We start from the raw sequence: 17054 nt of genomic DNA, 5'->3' as shown, positions 1-17054 counted from the left end.
GTATTTGGCTTTATTTCCAGGTTTCCTGAAAAAAAATAGGGTCCATTATAGTCAATGGGGAAAATTTTCAAAGCTCCTGTGGGGGCATTTCTGGAGGTAGAGTTCCCAATTTTTCAGGGTAGCTTCAAGGGACTCTCCTTGCATGAACCCCAAAGTTTGGTGAAGATTGGGTCAGGAGGCCAAATTTAATGGTGTCCCAAAGGGGTTGCCCCCCTCCTCCACAGAGAAGCACAATTGCGCAGACCTGTTGCAAGCATTCATGGGAAACTGAGTTTTCCCATGACTCTTGGGTATGGATGTGGCCATTACAGACTGTGAAAAGTTAAGTACTTTTAAAATTCCCCCAAGGGGCATTGTTGAAGGTCGAGTCACCAAATTCACAGCGTAGCTTCAAGGGACTCTCCTTGCATAAACCCCAAAGTTTGGTAAAGATTGGGACAGGGGGGCCAATTTTATGGGGTCCTGAAGGGGTCACCCCCCCTCCTCCATAGAGAAGCATTCTACACTCCTTGACAAAATGTTTGCCTCTGGATTTGTCATAACTGACATGTGCAAATCTGATTGGTTATTATTTTATTCAATGATATCTGGTGACATCATCCCATCAGACAAAGCCCCATTTATTGGGTGGGATCATCCATATGACTAATTCAGAAAGGATGAAAATGCAGCTGCCAAGGGAAAGAATAATCATGAACAGGATTGGGGGGAAGACATGAATTGTTCATATAAATCATTTTTTTTGGGGGGGGGGGAATCTCTACATCACGGAAATGTGGTTATTTTGTTTCAGAACTCGACACCTTTGAATATTTGGCCCAACTATATTAGGTATTGGCACTAATATTCTGTCTTAACGTGACGCATGCTTGGGGGAAAAGTTGGTATAATATTGGATGTTGTTGATCATAGGTCTCCACGCTGCTATTTTTCCATGCTCCAGAATAGAACCAGACATTGACGGACATGACAATTAAGAATACTTTCAAACTATCTGAATAACCCAGCTTTTCTGCAACTGGAAACATATATACAATGAATTCTCGAACTCTAACCAGTAATTAGAGAAGAAAGCCATTTTACCCCTTTATTCAAATTTGGGCTTCTCATTTTTTGCTGGGAGGTTTTTTCATCTGGATACCCAACCACTGAAAGCTTTGTACAAGTGCCAGATTGCAGCCTGTTGAATTCTATACAAAAAGTATCATTCAGAGCATTTCTCCACAGCTTTTTTAAAAGGTTTTTTTTAGGTTTTCAAGATTGTTCTGTCAAATCATCACTTAGAATCAGAATTAAAACCTGGAAAACACATGCATATACTCAGTTTCCAGTTGGTTCTGGGTCACAATCATATATTCTGTCAAATCATCACTTAGAATCAGAATCAAAACCTGGAAAACATATGCATATATTCAGTTTCCAGTTGGTTCTGGGTCACAATCACATATTCCCAATATTAATCCTGTCAAGATGAATTCAAGATTTAACTCTTTTACCACTTAATCCTAAACGCTGGACACCAGCGTATCACTGAGTGACACTTAGGCTTGTCAACTCAGGGTTGGGAAACAGCTGGAGGTTTTTGGGGTGGAGCCTGAGGAGGGCGGGGTTTGGGGAGGGGAAGGACTTCAATGCCATAGAGTCCAATTGCCAAAGCGGCCATTTTCTCCAGGGGAACTCATCTCTATCGGCTGCAGATCAGTTGAAATAGCAGGAGATCTCAAGCTAGTACCTGGAGGTTGGCCACCCTAATGACACTAGTGCAGTCAGTCAGTCTCCTATGCTCTCTGTGCACACAAAAACCCTAAAAGAAAATAACTGAGAGCATTGCAACTGCACTAGAGACCACAGTGACAACACTCACAGCCACCAATCACAAAGCAGCATGCTGACAACCCCTCCCCATGCCAGCCAGATCTGGAAGCAGCCAACCAACAAATTCCAGCATGCCTCTCTGACATCACTAGGGTGGCCAACCTCCAGGTGGTGCCTGGACATCTGCTATTACAACTGATCTCCAGGCAACAGACGTTCACCTGGAGAAAAAGGCTGCTTTCGCAATTGCACTTTGTGGCATTGAAGTCCCTCCCCTCTCCAAGCCCTGCCTCCTCAGGCTCCACCCCCCAAATATCCAGATCACAGAGATCAGGTTCCTCTGGAGAAAACAGCTGCTTTGTTAGGTGAAGTCAGTGGCATTATATCCTGCTGAAGACTCCCCTTTCCAAACCCTGCCTTCCCAGGCTCCACCTCCAAATCTCCAGGGATTTCCCAAATCAGAGTTGGCAAATGTAATCCAACATGTGTAAGGTTGCCAGCTCTGGGTTGGGAAATACCTGTAGATTTGGGGGGCAGGGCCTGAGGAGGGCCAGGTTTGGGGGGAGGGATTTCAATGCCATAGAGTACAATTGCCAAAGGGGCCACTTTCTCCAGGAGAACTGATCTCTGTTGCCTGGATATCAGTTGTAATAGCAGGAGATCTCCAGCCACCACATGGAGGTTGGCAACCCTACTACAGTATAATCCTAAGAACACTTCCTGGAGTAAACTTCATTAAACAGACATAAGTAGGATTTTGAGTACACCTGCCTGCTGGGGATAGCTCTCCTAGTGTGTTTGGATTCAAAGGAGGGAGAATCTTCCCACCAAGGTGTTTGAATCTTTGCTGGAAAGTACTTTAAATTCCATGTTCTACAGCTGAGGTAGGCAACCTCTAGCACTTGAGCCCAAAAGACTGCTTGTCCTGATACTATAATGTTAACAAACACTGTCACTTCCCATCTACCATATACAAATACTCTTCCAGTTGAAGGGCAAGCAATGTAAATATCCAGTTTCGATTTATTTGACTTTGCAACAACAGCTTGCTGTAACAAGCACAATGCTTCCAAATACAGCATATATACAAAGCTGCGACCAGAAAAAAGAAGACGTGTTCCAAACTTTCGAGATCTACCAAGGTCCTAAAACTTTACATGCAAAAGCACAGTAAAACAATCAAAACTCAAATTATATAAACCAAAACGCCAACTTTTTTTAAAGTATTTCTTTTTTTCCTAAGAATACCACAGGACAGCTGATGGAATGTTGTGTATATCAAGAAGCCCAAGGGAATGTTTACGACAGCGACAGATGATTTGGATTACCTAAATTAACAACATGTGATTAAAAAAAACCACAATTTGTTTTTATTTAGCAAATTCAGTCATGAAGACTTGCGAAATGGCTATTGTCTATAGCAACACCATGGAACCTGAAAGTCCCAAAACGTCCCTGGAAGAGTTACAAGATTGTATTCCCTTTATAGCATCAATTTCTTGAGAATAGTTGTAACAAAGAAAACCCAAAATATAGCTTTGTCCTTTCATCCAAATGGTGAGATGTTGCCTAATAGTGAAGGCACTGACTCAGAGGATAAACAAATCAGCACAGCTAACTCAATACTCCAAATTCCAATAATTCCCAGGGCAAATTAGTATGCTATGAGTAATAATTAGCCAGTGTACTGTAGCATGTTGGATTAGGGCATGGGTAGGCAATCCCCACCCCCTGCACACATGCCAATAATGGCACATCAGAACATTTTGCCTGGCACCCAGGGCCCGATTTCCAGTCAAGCAACTCAGGCACTGGTAGCACTGTTGGCGCCAGAGGCATGGGAGAAGGCAACAGGTACAGCTTATGCCTGGCATCACCTCCCAGACCTGCACAGTCACCAGCAGAATCCAAGAGGAATCGCTGAGATGCCGGCAGTGTCTCTAATACTTGGCTTGCTAGGAAACCCAGGTTCAAATCCCAACTTGGCTTGCTAGGAAACCCAGGTTCAAATCCCAACTTGGCATGAAACTCACTGGGTTAATCATACTCTCTCTCAGCATGACCTATCTCATAGGGTCGTTGGGGGGAATTAATGGAAGGATGGAAGTTATGTACACTACCCTGAGTTCCTTGGAGGAAAGGGGGAATGAAAATGTGCCGGGCTGATAGATAGTGATTAAGTATCCACCTGAGGATGAGGTTGCTTGCTGAGTCTCTGCATGATTAACTGTTCTACCCTTGCCTCTTTCATATAGAACAAAATGAATGATCGGAGTGTGAAATACAAACCGGAAAACCAATACACTGTGCTAAAAAACCACATTAACTACACCAATCATTGAATAAGTAACAAACAGATGTCTACAAGAATTACAAAATGTGGCCAAATAGTAAATTGCCAAAACGTTAACAATAACGTTTACATTAGTAAGACAACATGTTTGCAGTAGTAGGTACAGGAATCTGGATGTAATCCTGTTTCGAAAATCTTGATCAACTGAAGCTTAATTCTTGATATACTGAAAGAGTATCCTAAGACATAACAAGGGAACTCTACCAGTCTAACCACTGATGAAGTTTGATAACAGGCAGGAGCACAAATTTAGCAAAAGCCAGCAAATTTAGCAAGAGCTAGCAAAACAAATTTAGCTCTTGCTAAATTTGTGCTCCTGCCTGTTATCAAATCTTCATAAACGGTTAGACTGGTACAGTTCCCTTCTTACATCTTAGGATTTCTCTACCTACTACTGCAAACATTTTGTCTTTTATTAGTGCTGTAAACACTAATTTTAACACTTGGATGATTTACTCTTTGGCTCATTTTGTAATTCTTGCAGACATCTATTTGTTAATTGTTCAATCTTTGGTGTAGTAAATAATTGTTAATGTCATTTTGTGTCTCGGTGAATTGTGTTTCTGGCTTGCCTCTTTCTCATCAACATCTGCTAGTGACAGAAAATTCTGTATAAGTCTGATTGTATCATTCAATCACTCCCAGGAAGAAGAACAGCACAATTACCCACCCTCAGAAGATGCTGCCTGTTGCATCTCTGTATAAGTCACTGCTCTGGGCTTAAGGTAAAGGTAAAGGTCCCCTGTGCAAGCACCGGGTCATTCCTGACCCATGGGGCGACATCACATCCCAACGTTTCCTAGGCAGACTTTGTTTACGGGGTGGTTTGCCAGTGCCTTCCCCAGTCATCTTCCCTTTACGCCCAGCAAGCTGGGTCCTCATTTCACCGACCTCGGAAGGATGGAAGGCTGAGTCAACCCTGAGCCGGCTATCTGAAACCAACTTCCCTTGGGATCAAGCTCAGGTCGTGAGAAGAGCATGGACTGCAGTACTGCAGCTTACCACTCTGCGCCACGGGGCTTAGCTGTTATGTATTTACTTATTTTATTTATTATCCACCTTTCTCAAAGAGACTCAATGTGGATCTTGCAATAACAAGGTAAAGTCATGACACAGTCACAAGGATACACTATAAGGAGCATGGGAAGCACTAAGCCAATTCAGCTTTGGCCCTACAAACAACTACAAGAATGGTAACCTCTGCACTGCTGCAAAACAATAAGCTTAAAAATAAAGGAAATCTAAGGGGGGAATTAGATGCATGATATTTTTATTTAGCATTCAGACAACACCCAAGACTAAATGTAGCATGTGCTTGCCATGAGGACTTGCAGTTGGATAGCAGCTGCAATTCCCCATGGGAACTCAATTTTGAAGCAAGGCAGGGGACCAATTCACACTGGGTCTGCCGTTCAGGAGAAGGAACAACTTCAGCCTTCACCTCCAAATCGTTTTCCTGACCTGAAATGGATGGACCAGAGGCAAACATATTCAGGGAGCTGCACATGCCCTGAATATGTCCATGTGCAGCCCCACCACCCAAAGCCATTTTGGGTTGGGAAAATGGCATGGAGCTGAAGGCTAAAGCCCCACCTCCTCTCACACCACAGTCCCGATCCAAATTGAGGCCCTGCAGCACTTCAGCGTTGAGGGAATCTGCAACTGCCATCCTGTTGCAAGTCCCCGTGGTGATCCTCCGTTACACGTAACATCTCGTTTGGCCCTTTATCCCTTTTGTAATTAATGTTTCCTTTATTTATATACTGGTCATGGACTGTAATAATAAAGAACTGAATCTCGTTTGGCCCAAAGCGACATTATATAGGAGAACAGTGAGACTCTGGTACAAGGCAGATGTTTTTGAAGAACACAGTATGAGTCTTTGGGGGCTTTACAGAGCTAAGAGTGCCTCTTTTTTGATGCCTGAATTAGTTTGTTAGGAGAGTAGGGCACCCTTGCAAAGGACAAATGCTGAAGTACTAGGGAAAATAATGGTTGGTTGGATATTCTGTGGCTGGGTCATGGGTTCAAATTCTGAATTTTCCCATTGCCTGCAAGGAGTTATACTAATATTAATTTGAATGGGGGGGGGATAGCTTGTGTGTTATAGAGTTAGCCTTGGACCAGGAAGACCAGGGTAAAGTACACAGAATAGTAAAGTTTTCCTATTTGCACCTCTTGGACTCTAGAAAAAGTTTCACTGGTTAAATTATGAGAACTGAGGTCATTAGACAGATGTTCATATACCTCATGACCTTGTCCACACTACACTACTCAAAATTAAGTTCTATCCATCATACCTCATTAACCTGCTTCTTGTCCAAGTGAAAAACTTGACCAGAACTTGTTGAGGCAATTTCTTCGTAGACCTTATAACCAATATGTGCTCTGTCATCACAGTCTCCTGTTAGCACAAATACAATCTAAAAAAGAGAAAAGAAAGAAAAATAAAAAAAACAAGAATATTGAAATAACCCTCACATGCACAGGAATGGAAAAAGCAATGCATCAGAAACCAATTAGCTGAAGGAAAATACCCATGATCCCATTAAAAGAATAAGTTTTACTTTATATTTTCATTCCTCAGTAATTAGCTAATATCTTTTAGAGCAACACCACATTAACATGATGGGCCCCTATTACTTAATAGCCCTCATTAGTGCCTCACGTAATTCCCAGTTTTCATTAGTCATGACAGTTTTTGTAGTAAAACAAAATAATTATTGGCTGCTGGAATTAAAAGAAGAGGTAAGAGTTGGAAACTTTATCCTTCAAGAGTTTTCCTCTGTCCATCAGAAAACTGAGTCATGTTCCCAGCCAGACCCTGCTACTGGGATTTTGAGCAATATTCATGGGCACGTGCTGAAGGGCACCATGCAAGAGTATTGGCCCATGGTTGCTGCCCTCCAGAAAGGTAATGAGATTTGTTTTATAGGGCTATCAGTCCCCCAGTTGAGGTGAGGAATCTTCCGCAGCCTGCTCCAAGCAGTGGCAAGGAACACCAGCTATGGTGTCACATCACTTCTGGTAAAATACCAGAAGTGACAAAAGCTAGCTCTAGGAACTGCAGGAAACACTATGGTTTCCTGTGATTCCTAGAGCTAACTTTTGTCACTTCAAGGGTCACTTTAGGAATTGTCAAAAGCTCTATGGTTTTATCATAGAATTTCTGGCAATTCCTAGAGCTACCTACGTAATTTCTGATTTTTTTTTAACCAGAAATGATGTGATGGCACAGCCAGCCACAGTCAGCCATATATGATTGCCTGGTCCCCCCTCTTCATCGGTGGGAGGTTTTTGGGGGCGGGGCTGGGCGATCACATGCACAGCGAGCATGACACAATTACATCACTTTCGGGGGTAAACCCAGAAGTGACTTCATCGCAATTCCCGCTCCGGAGCAGCCCGGTGGATTGGCGGGCAATTGCCTGCCAAAACCACCCACCTGGCAACCCTACCCCCATATCCCCACTGAGATCCCTCCCACCAGTTGCCAGACACTGCCTGGCAACCCTAATTTGTAATGAGGTACAAAGTCTGCTACTTGGTTTAATTATCTCTAATTTTTCACAGAAATATATACAACCACACACCCTAAGAACTGCAAGAAGACTCAGGAAGAAGAAATTATGTTAAGCTTCTATAGAAGTCCAACACTGTAACCACTACACCACACTGGTTTACAGAATTGCAGTATGGATGCAGAGAGAGAGAGAGAGAGAGAGAGAGACCCAGAAAACTCTTCATACCTGTGACTGCTTTTGCTGAATCAGTTGCAATACTTCATGGGTTAGTCTGTAGTCTTTTGACCGAGCATCAGTAAATACATAAATGAAAGAACCAGGGAGAGATATCTCTAGAGCAATTTTAATTGCCCCAATGCTCATCTCTGGACAGTCGCCTCCTCCCTATTTATAAATGAATGAATGGATGAGTAAATAAATAATCAACATTAGTCAAAATCAGCACTGAAATTTTAAAACCCATATGAATTCTGCATCAAAATAATGTCCTGCATTTACAATCATAAAATCTAGTTTCGGATGTATGGTTGCAAATCACAAGACTCAAGCAAAGAAAGTGGTTTTGATTGGGTTGAGATGGAGTTTCTCCATGAAAAGCCAACCATCCGAGGATTGTGCATTTTGTTGCAAAATTGTGCATTTTGTTGTATTATAACATCATGGCCTTGCCAGAGTAATATGCAAATCCAGTTGTGGATTCCACATTCTCCAATGCAGAGGCCTTTCGAGATCAACTGTTGTTGGAAGCTAGAGGGGGAGCAAGAGGCCAAGAAAAGACTTGAACTTGACCAGTGGATCCAGCGAGGACAGAAAGTCAGTCACCTTTGATCTGTATACCAGGCTGGCCAATCCAGAGCTTTCATATGGCCTGAAAATTACAGGAGTTGATGTTGCACATCTCTACTGTACTGGACGAGTGCTCTGAGCTCTCTACTGAAAGGCCTCAGCTACTGAGAAAAACTCCCTCTAGTGCACTGTGCTAAAAATCCTTTCAAAGAAAAACAACATAAATGTGGTCATGCTAGATACCTACGATAAAAAGCTGAATAATGAGGAGAAAAACTCCTCTCTCCCCCGGCCCCGCCAATTGCTCTTACTATACCCTGATGAAGAACAACCTGGCTGGTGTGTATCCAACCATCCATGGACTCTGCAGAGCACCACTTTCCTGATTTTCCCTTTTGCTACAGCCCACAGAGCCTACTGAAATGTTGTTCCCGAGGGTCAGGGAACCAAACTCAGGAGGCAAAATGGAGGAGTCTGCAATAGAAGGGGGGACTTGGCAAAAATGGCCACCCCCTTTTCCCGCAAACAGAAATGTCATTCTGACGTAGGAACGACATAGGGACAGGGTTTTTTCCCCTGCCGTTCTTTCCATAACTACAACTTCTATGGCTTCTAGTCAGAGCGTCACGATAATTTAAAACAGGCTCAAAACTGAGTTATATGTGCGGTTTGGGTCCGTCTGTTGGAAGTCAACATTCATTTTTGTTTGCTAACTGGCCTGTGTGTTTCTTCTTTTCTTCAAACAGGGAGCTTAAAGCACTAGATTTCTGCCATGGTATACGTTTTTTGCAGACATGCATAGAACATGCTTTCCTGTTATGCATTATCCCTAAACGACCCTGTTCAACTGGCTTGTCAAACTTAATCGTCATGACTGTTTAAAACCTCCTTTGGAAAGTTCTACTGCCCCAGTATTCTTATGATATTAAATTAGAGCATTAATTTTTCTTCTTCTCTTTAAGTAATGAAAACCATGATTTCCCTTCCTTCCCTGCAGCATAAATCTGTCTTGTTGCCATGAAAGTTACACTGCTATGCCTTTTCTGTTAATCTATGTTTATCTTTGGTTCCTTCTCCCATCTAGGTTTTCCATCTTTCGGGGGGGAGGGGGATTCTCCTTCCAGAACTATACAAATTACTGTTCCAGTAAAAGATTCCCACGATTTTTCTAGTCCCAGAAGGTAAGATTGTAGGGTTGCCAACTCCAGGTAATAGCTGGAGATCTCCTGCTATTACAACTGATCTCCAGCCGACAGAGATCAGTTCACCTGGAGAAAATGGCCACTTTGGCAAATGGACTCTATGGCATTGAAGTCCCTCCCCTCCCCAAACCCCGCCCTCCTCAGGCTCCACCCCCAAAATCTCTCGCCGGTGGTGAAGAGGAACCTGGCAACCCTATAAGATTGTCGCCCTGCAGGTAGAGGACTGGAGATCTCCTGCAATTACAACTAATCTCCAGACTACAGGGAAGAGTTCCCCTGGAGGAAATGGCAGGTTCAGAGAGTGGACTCTGTGGTATCACATCCCTGCTGAGCTCCCTCTCCAAATTCTGCCCTCCCCAGGCTCCATCCAGGAATTTCCCAACCTGGAGCTGGCAACCACATAAACTTCTCCTTGCATATAGCAACATAGTACTTTCAGGAATGGCTCAAACTTTTCCTTGATATACTAGATTACTACATGCTGGGAGCACTGCATTTGCAGAAGCTTTCAAACAATACAACCACCCCCTTCTCCCTTCAGTCTAAATCCCCACCTCGGCTTACCATTCCATTGTGAGTAATACATAGATCAGCACTTAAGTCCCAGTCTACATACACAGCATAACAAAGAGAGAATCTTGGGGCAGTAGCGTTTCTTCAGGTCACAGGTAGGATACACTATTTTTTTAAAAAAATCTTTTTCCATGTTAAAACTTCTTGCAAAAAACCCTAGCTAAGCATACTCCCTGTTGTGCTAGTCTTGTGATTGCAGGAAGCCTTTTAAAAAGCAGATAATTCAGAATGTATTTATTTGTAAGATTTCTTTGCTGTTGCTTCAGAGTCCTGCTTGAGGCAATTTACAATTAAAATAATAAGCCGTCGTCGGTGTAAAAACAAGAAGTTGTTAAAACAAGCCATTGGGATCGCAGGTCATTGGCAGCTCTTTCTTCAATCCTGAGCTGCTTGCAAAAACTGGATTTCAGAAGTACTACAATAAGAGCACGTAGAGTAAGTTCACCTCTATACCTAGGTCTAAGCTTGCCGCAATCCCTCCCAATGAATTTTGCTGTTCTGACAATCCCGCGATACAGACTAGTATTTATGTTGGCTAGACTGAATGCCATTCCATCAGGGGAGTTAATGGGTCGTTTAAATAGGGTACCGTATTATGAAAGCGTATTTCAATGTGGTACTGGCCAAATAGACACACTTCAGCATTCCTTGTTTATCTGCGACCTGCTGAACGAAGCTAGAGACAGATGGATAAAGCCTTTTATCTGGGAATCTGCCTGTGAATTGGATAATTTGAGGGTTCTTTTGGCAGGGGTGGATTTTAATACTACATTGGTAGTTGCCAAAATTTTCCCCCAGTCACTTAAGATTAAAAAAAAATACTAATTTTCTTATGGGTTATCCGAATAGTTCTTTTCTTTTTTCTTTAATTTTTGATCTCAGTGTGACATTGTTCAGGGTCAAATTGGCCATATGAACAGTATCATTAAAGTAAGTAAAGCAAGTCATTAAAATAAGCCTAGGAACACAAACACAGGTGTGAATCCACAATGACAAACTGAAACATAAACGCATCATCAATAAAGCATCCTTGCACTACAGCATGCGCTACCAATCAGGGCCAAGCCATTCAAATGTATTGTAACTAGGGTTGCCAGTTCTGGGTTGGGAAATACCTAGAGATTTTGGGAGTGGAGCCGTGTGGAGAGGGGAAGGACCTCAGCAGGCTATGTCATAGAGTCCACCCTCCAAAGCAACCATTTTCTCCAGGGGAACTGATCTTGGTTGTCTGGAGATTAACTGTAACAGTGGGAGATCTCCAGGTGCCACCCTAATTGTGACACTATTTCATTTGGGGGGGCTGCGTTGTTGTTTGAAGCCACGGGCCTCAGTTTGCCTGACCAAGGCTGTCAATTATAGGACATTTTGGAGGTCATTAATGCATACGGTCATATGTTGAAAGTAGCTGATGGCACTGAATACATAGGAGCAGGGCTGGCCCTTCCCAGCAAGTAGATCTGAGGATCAATCAAAGGATTACTCAAATAAACTTGGAAATCAAGGGGGGGATGTTATTGTAGTATTTCTGTCTCTATGCTCATTCCCACTACTCAGCATCAAAACCCTGTCCCTTACCTCAAAGCTGTTACTCACTGATGGCTGCTGAGTCTGTGGACACCAGCACATCTGCTAAGCAACTACACGTCCCTTCTGATGCACTGCCAATTTAAGTGGTCACCCTACAGCTATGATCTGAAGCGGTATAGTCCAGTCTACCACTGCAGAACTCTACCACTTTGTTCTGTTGCATATTCAAGGGCTTGATGTAAACAGGATGCTAGTGGGATGGAAAAGGTGACTTTGCACAAGCTCAGCATCTTTTTAAATTGTGCTCTCAGCCACTACACATGTAACGCTGGTATGCCAAAGAGCCATAGCTCATGTGGTTGTTGCACAGGCATGCTTGCACACATAGCCATCTTGCATGCATACTAGCCCAAATGGGCATGTACAGTCTCAGAAGTGGGTTATCCTTCCCCGCCCCCATCATGTTTAAATGAGGACTGAACCTAAACTGGACCTCAATGGAGTAAGTGGCCTACTTACCTGCACATAGAGCTCCCTGAGTTCATACTGAAATTTCTTGGGATCTGTGGTAATCGTTATAGGCCCAATTTCTGAAAGAAAAAGAAAATCATTAAATCACCAAGCCACTGAGAGGGAAATCCACAGAGAGCTAATAGCACTGGAATCGTTGGAATCTAACAAAGTAATTTACGTTGTCGTTTTTTAAATGATCAAATGTCAGATTGCCTTGTTGTGGAATGCTGACCTGTTTAGGCAGCTCTATTGCAGAAATTCCCCAACTGTGAGAAAATGCATATGAACAAGTACTATACTTCAGTTCCCCCCACATTCCTTCCTTTAACCCAGCTAAATCACTGAAAAGCCAAATACCACATTCTCTACAATCACTTACTTTATTTACAAGCAAGATCAGATTAAAGATGTCTTTGGAGGTCTTTACGCAGAGGCTAGATGGCCATCTGTCGGGAGTTCTTTGATTGTGGGATCCTGCATGGCGGGGGGAGGGTTGGGGTAACTGGGGATGTGGGGGGAGGTAGTTGTTAATTTCCTGCATTGTGCAGGGGGTTGGACTAGATGACCCTGGTGGTCCCTTCCAACTCTATGATTCTATGAGATACCTCAATCTGCAATAACCTGACCCAGTAATAACTGGCAGAGATCCCATAAGACCAAGAAATCTTTTCTGGAAAAGAAGTTTGTGAGAAACAGCCTTTTAAAAGTGTTACATTAAATGAAGTTCAGCAGGACATTTGCTAATTCTGACAAACAAACATAGCATTGTTGGGTTTGGGACAAAGAGTATCCTGATTCCTTCTTTTTAAATGGATTGTAGAAAAATTAATGTATTGTTTAACACGGTTATTTTTTCCTACCTTCAGCTTAGCTGGGCCATTTCCAGGGGAAACTACTTTTGGGTGCCAGTAATTGCTTTTTTTCCCCAATAGGTTTTCTTTAGTGTTACTAAGGAAAATGGGGGACAATGTAATTATTGTATTAAGGAAAATGGTGTCATTGCCCTGAAGGAAATGGCTGCTTTGGAGGGTGGACTCCATGACATTTGTCCCGAGTAGCAGGTTTACCATCTAATTCTGCTGCATGTGTGCATCTAGTCTAAGCCAGAAGAAGTTAAAGAGAAAAGTGCATTGCAGATGAATATGCAAACTGAAAAATTAGCTGAATGAATTTACTGGAGACCAACAATGCAATCCTAGGCAGAGTTACGACAGTCTGAACCCATTGGCTTCAATGGACTTGGAGTGGAGTAACTGCATTAGATTGCACTGTAATTCCCTTAGGCCCAAAGTTCCCTTCCTTTTGAATATCCTACAAAACGTGATGCCATTACAAGTCAAAAAATTCACATCCATTAACCCTGTCACTTTGTTCTTTTCTTTCTCATACTAAAGAATAAATATCAAACTACCCTTGGTTTTTTTAAAAAACTTCTTTTTGAAAGCACATGGAATTGATCACATATGGGAGATTTTTTTATTATTTATTTATTTTTAATTTTTTTTGCTTAAGCGGTACTTGTATGTTACTGAACAAGGCCTTGTCTTTCTAAGCTGCAAAACCACAAACGTGGAGTTAATACAACCAAGATGGTGTTTAGGCCGGTCCCTTAGCAACTGACCAAACACTACTACATAAAACAGTCTGCCAACAGATTTGACAGGCAATAAGAATGTTGTTACCTCCCACCCAAGTGTACATTTGAAACCAACACCCCTTGGGAATAAACAAACAGAAAACAAATCTCAATAAATTGACAACACACCCACTTTAAAGCATCTCAGTACAGTCCAAAAATGTTATGTCTCGTTTAAATGTTGCGATTGCCACCTGAACAGCTCCAAAATAATGAATGCATTACAAGACTGTCCCCCCAAAATGACATATTATATCTGTCAGAACGTCAGTACTTTCTGTCTACACAAACATCCTTCCTCCAGACTGCTCAGGGTGCAAGGCTGCCATCCCCATGACTGGTGCTGCTAGTGTGATGACATCACTTCCAGGGAAAACCATGGGGTTTGTGGTGAATCCTAGAACTCCCACCATTACTTTCGAGTTCCCCACCACCGTGTCCCCGTTCCCACCTGTGGCTATGTGGGGGAAAACAGAAATAAAAGGAGTAGTTATTGTCCTATCCTCCATTATATCTGAGCAGTAGGGTTGCCAACCTCCAGGTACTGTTGCCAACCTCCAGGCCAACGCGGAAGCATTGTAATTTACAGCTAGCGTTGGCCCCTGAGGAAGGCTGTCAGCATAAGCCGAAACAGAAAGGAAACCGGACTTCTGTCGAAATGACTTATCACCTTACCTCTTGAAGAGAAGGACACTTTCCTAGTTAATATTCTAGGACTGTATATTATCCTTATTGTGGCCGTGTATGTACCTTTGGAAATTGTCCATTATTGTACCAGATACAGGATGTATCTTTATATGCTTTATTGAGCATAAATTTGAATTGCTTGCAGTTTGTTGCTGTTTTTTGGTTTGCTAACCTCCAGGTACTAGCTGGAGATCTCCTGCTATTACAACTGATCTCCAGGTGACAGAGATCAGTTCACCTGGAGAAAATGGCCGCTTTGGCAATTGGACTCTTTGGCATTGAAGTCCCTCCCCTCCCCAAACCCTACGTTCCTCAGGTTCTGCCCCAAAAATCTCGAGGTATTTCCCAACCTGGAGCTGGCAACCTTACTGAGCAGATCCGATGCGGTGTGAGCAAATAATAATATATTGCAACCAAATCTCTTACATGGTGAACTGCCTCATCAATCATTGGACTTCCAATACACACACACACACACTTCCAATACACTTCCAATAACACACACACACGCACGCAACCACCATTTTTTTCTTTTCTGTTAAAGCAAGCAGAAAGAGGGTTAAACAGAAAGATGAGGGAAATGGAAAGAGTTAAGGGGAAAGTAAAGAAGAGAGAAGTAGATATCTATTCACAGAAAAAAATATTAAAGTGGATCCCACAGCACTTTAGAATCCTGGTCCAAAAAAATTAAAGCACTAGCATATGTTTGAAAAGAGGAGACATACGTACTTATTTTTGAACAGTCACAACATTCATCTGAGATTGACAGTATTCACATGTGAATGTCAATATTTCATTTCCCAAACAGTGGACATTTAGTTTACTGGCTTATTTCAAAACACGGTTATACATTTAACACTCATACTCAGACACTGCTTATTCTTAGTAAATAAGTGGAGCTAAATATAAACCAATCCACACATTTGATTGGAAATATAGACTTCATGTATGTTTCATAGCAAGGACTTTAGCAGTTCTTAAAAGACCCAACCTTGCCCCACATTTTTAGCCAGTTACATCATCATCATAACCGTGCAGCAAATGCCACGAAGTTCCACCAGCATCATCTCAAGAGACTGTACCTAAGCTGCTGATTTAGTGGGAGAAAGCCTGTAGTCCAGTCCCTACACACTCTCCTTTCACCCTTGCAGTTTATGAAGGACCCTTCCCAAAGGACATCCACATTCCTCTCCAGTATCAAAGACCTTCCTTCACTACACCTACAATCTTCTCAAGCCCCCAATTCATTCTGTCATTTCATCCACATTCCTAAAAGCAATTATCTCCATCATAGTGTCTATGGGTGCCATGGTGCCCGCCGGCATATTTCCTAGCACCTACTAGTTTTCTCCCCCAAAGCATCTCTTCCCAAAGCAAACGAGCCAATCTCATTTTCTCCATCTCAGTGGAGCAGGTGGGTCTTAAATAAATGAATGATCTGCTTATATTACGAAGTCATGCAAAACATTTAAAAAACAACACACACACCCCCAAGCTCTCTGGGGAAAATATCCAGGCATCTGTATTTTTTTTTAATGGCAGGAGTAAACAGCTTGGGGCCCTTTTTCAGAAGGAAAACAGAAAATAAGGAATCAGCAAAGAAGGAAAGGGTTAGAGAGCCCCTCCCATCCACCCTATACTGTTCCCTCCTTCAAAAGGCAGCCCCGAGGACTGCAGTTGGGAGGGAGGTGTTTTTAAAAAACCACAGACGAAAATGTAATTTGAAACGTGGTTGTGCTGCAGCAGTGTATATAAAAGGGTGGCTAGAACGCATTACTGCTATAGTAGATGCATGGATCTCTGCCACACTGAAATAAGATTTTAAAATCAAAATGTAAGTGCCATGTAATCTGAAGAGGATCTGTCTAGGAACTGTACTTAATCGCTCCCTCTAGCCAGCAGATAGGAAAATCCAGGAGAACTATTTTAAATGCAGGATTTCGTCATCCCCTCACAGTCTTCTGCTGCACTCCTCATGGGTGACTGTGACATCCCTTGCCCAGTGCCTGTTGGGACATATTTGCACTGGTTAAAAATTCAAGGGAATATTGACAAACTGGTAGTGAGTATTGTGAAAAGAAAATTTTCAATGCACAGAGTGAGCCAGCTGAGAAAATGGATTTCAAGAGACTCTGCTAATCCATGAATATTTTGTGTAAGTGGGATCACACAACTAGGAAGCCTAATCTAATTGAAAATATATGTGTATCGTTTGCAGTGAATTCAGTAATTTGGTGGATGACAATCTGAACTGAATCTGGTTAGCCTGAAAATATGTATGTACATTTCTCCATTGTTTGGATCTGTGCCCACAGATCAGGACCACGGATTGCGGTCTTACGAAATCAGTGAGAATTGCTTTCAAATAAATATGTCTGGGAAAGTGCAGGGGCTCTTACCCAAACCAACTCATGACTAGACAGCAAACTCGTAAAGGT

At 42.4% G+C, this 17054-nt stretch overlaps 1 protein-coding gene across 1 annotated transcript in view; it reads right to left on the bottom strand.

The window, feature by feature from the left end:
• The window catches only part of HMCN1 (hemicentin 1), a 291307-nt gene that overhangs the window by 249874 nt on the left and 24379 nt on the right, over positions 1–17054 (bottom strand). Inside the window, exons 2-4 of the mRNA XM_056867441.1 lie at positions 12300–12370; positions 7918–8076; positions 6469–6591 (exon numbers count right to left, since the gene is read on the bottom strand). Of these exons, the coding sequence (XP_056723419.1) occupies positions 6469–6591; positions 7918–8076; positions 12300–12370 (353 nt within the window). The remainder of the gene's footprint in view (positions 1–6468; positions 6592–7917; positions 8077–12299; positions 12371–17054) is intronic.

Source organism: Euleptes europaea, chromosome 2 (assembly GCF_029931775.1).
Source record: "Euleptes europaea isolate rEulEur1 chromosome 2, rEulEur1.hap1, whole genome shotgun sequence".
Classification (NCBI taxonomy): domain Eukaryota; kingdom Metazoa; phylum Chordata; class Lepidosauria; order Squamata; family Sphaerodactylidae; genus Euleptes; species Euleptes europaea.
Note: the sequence above shows the minus strand (reverse complement) of the source record. Positions and strands in the feature narration are given on the sequence as shown.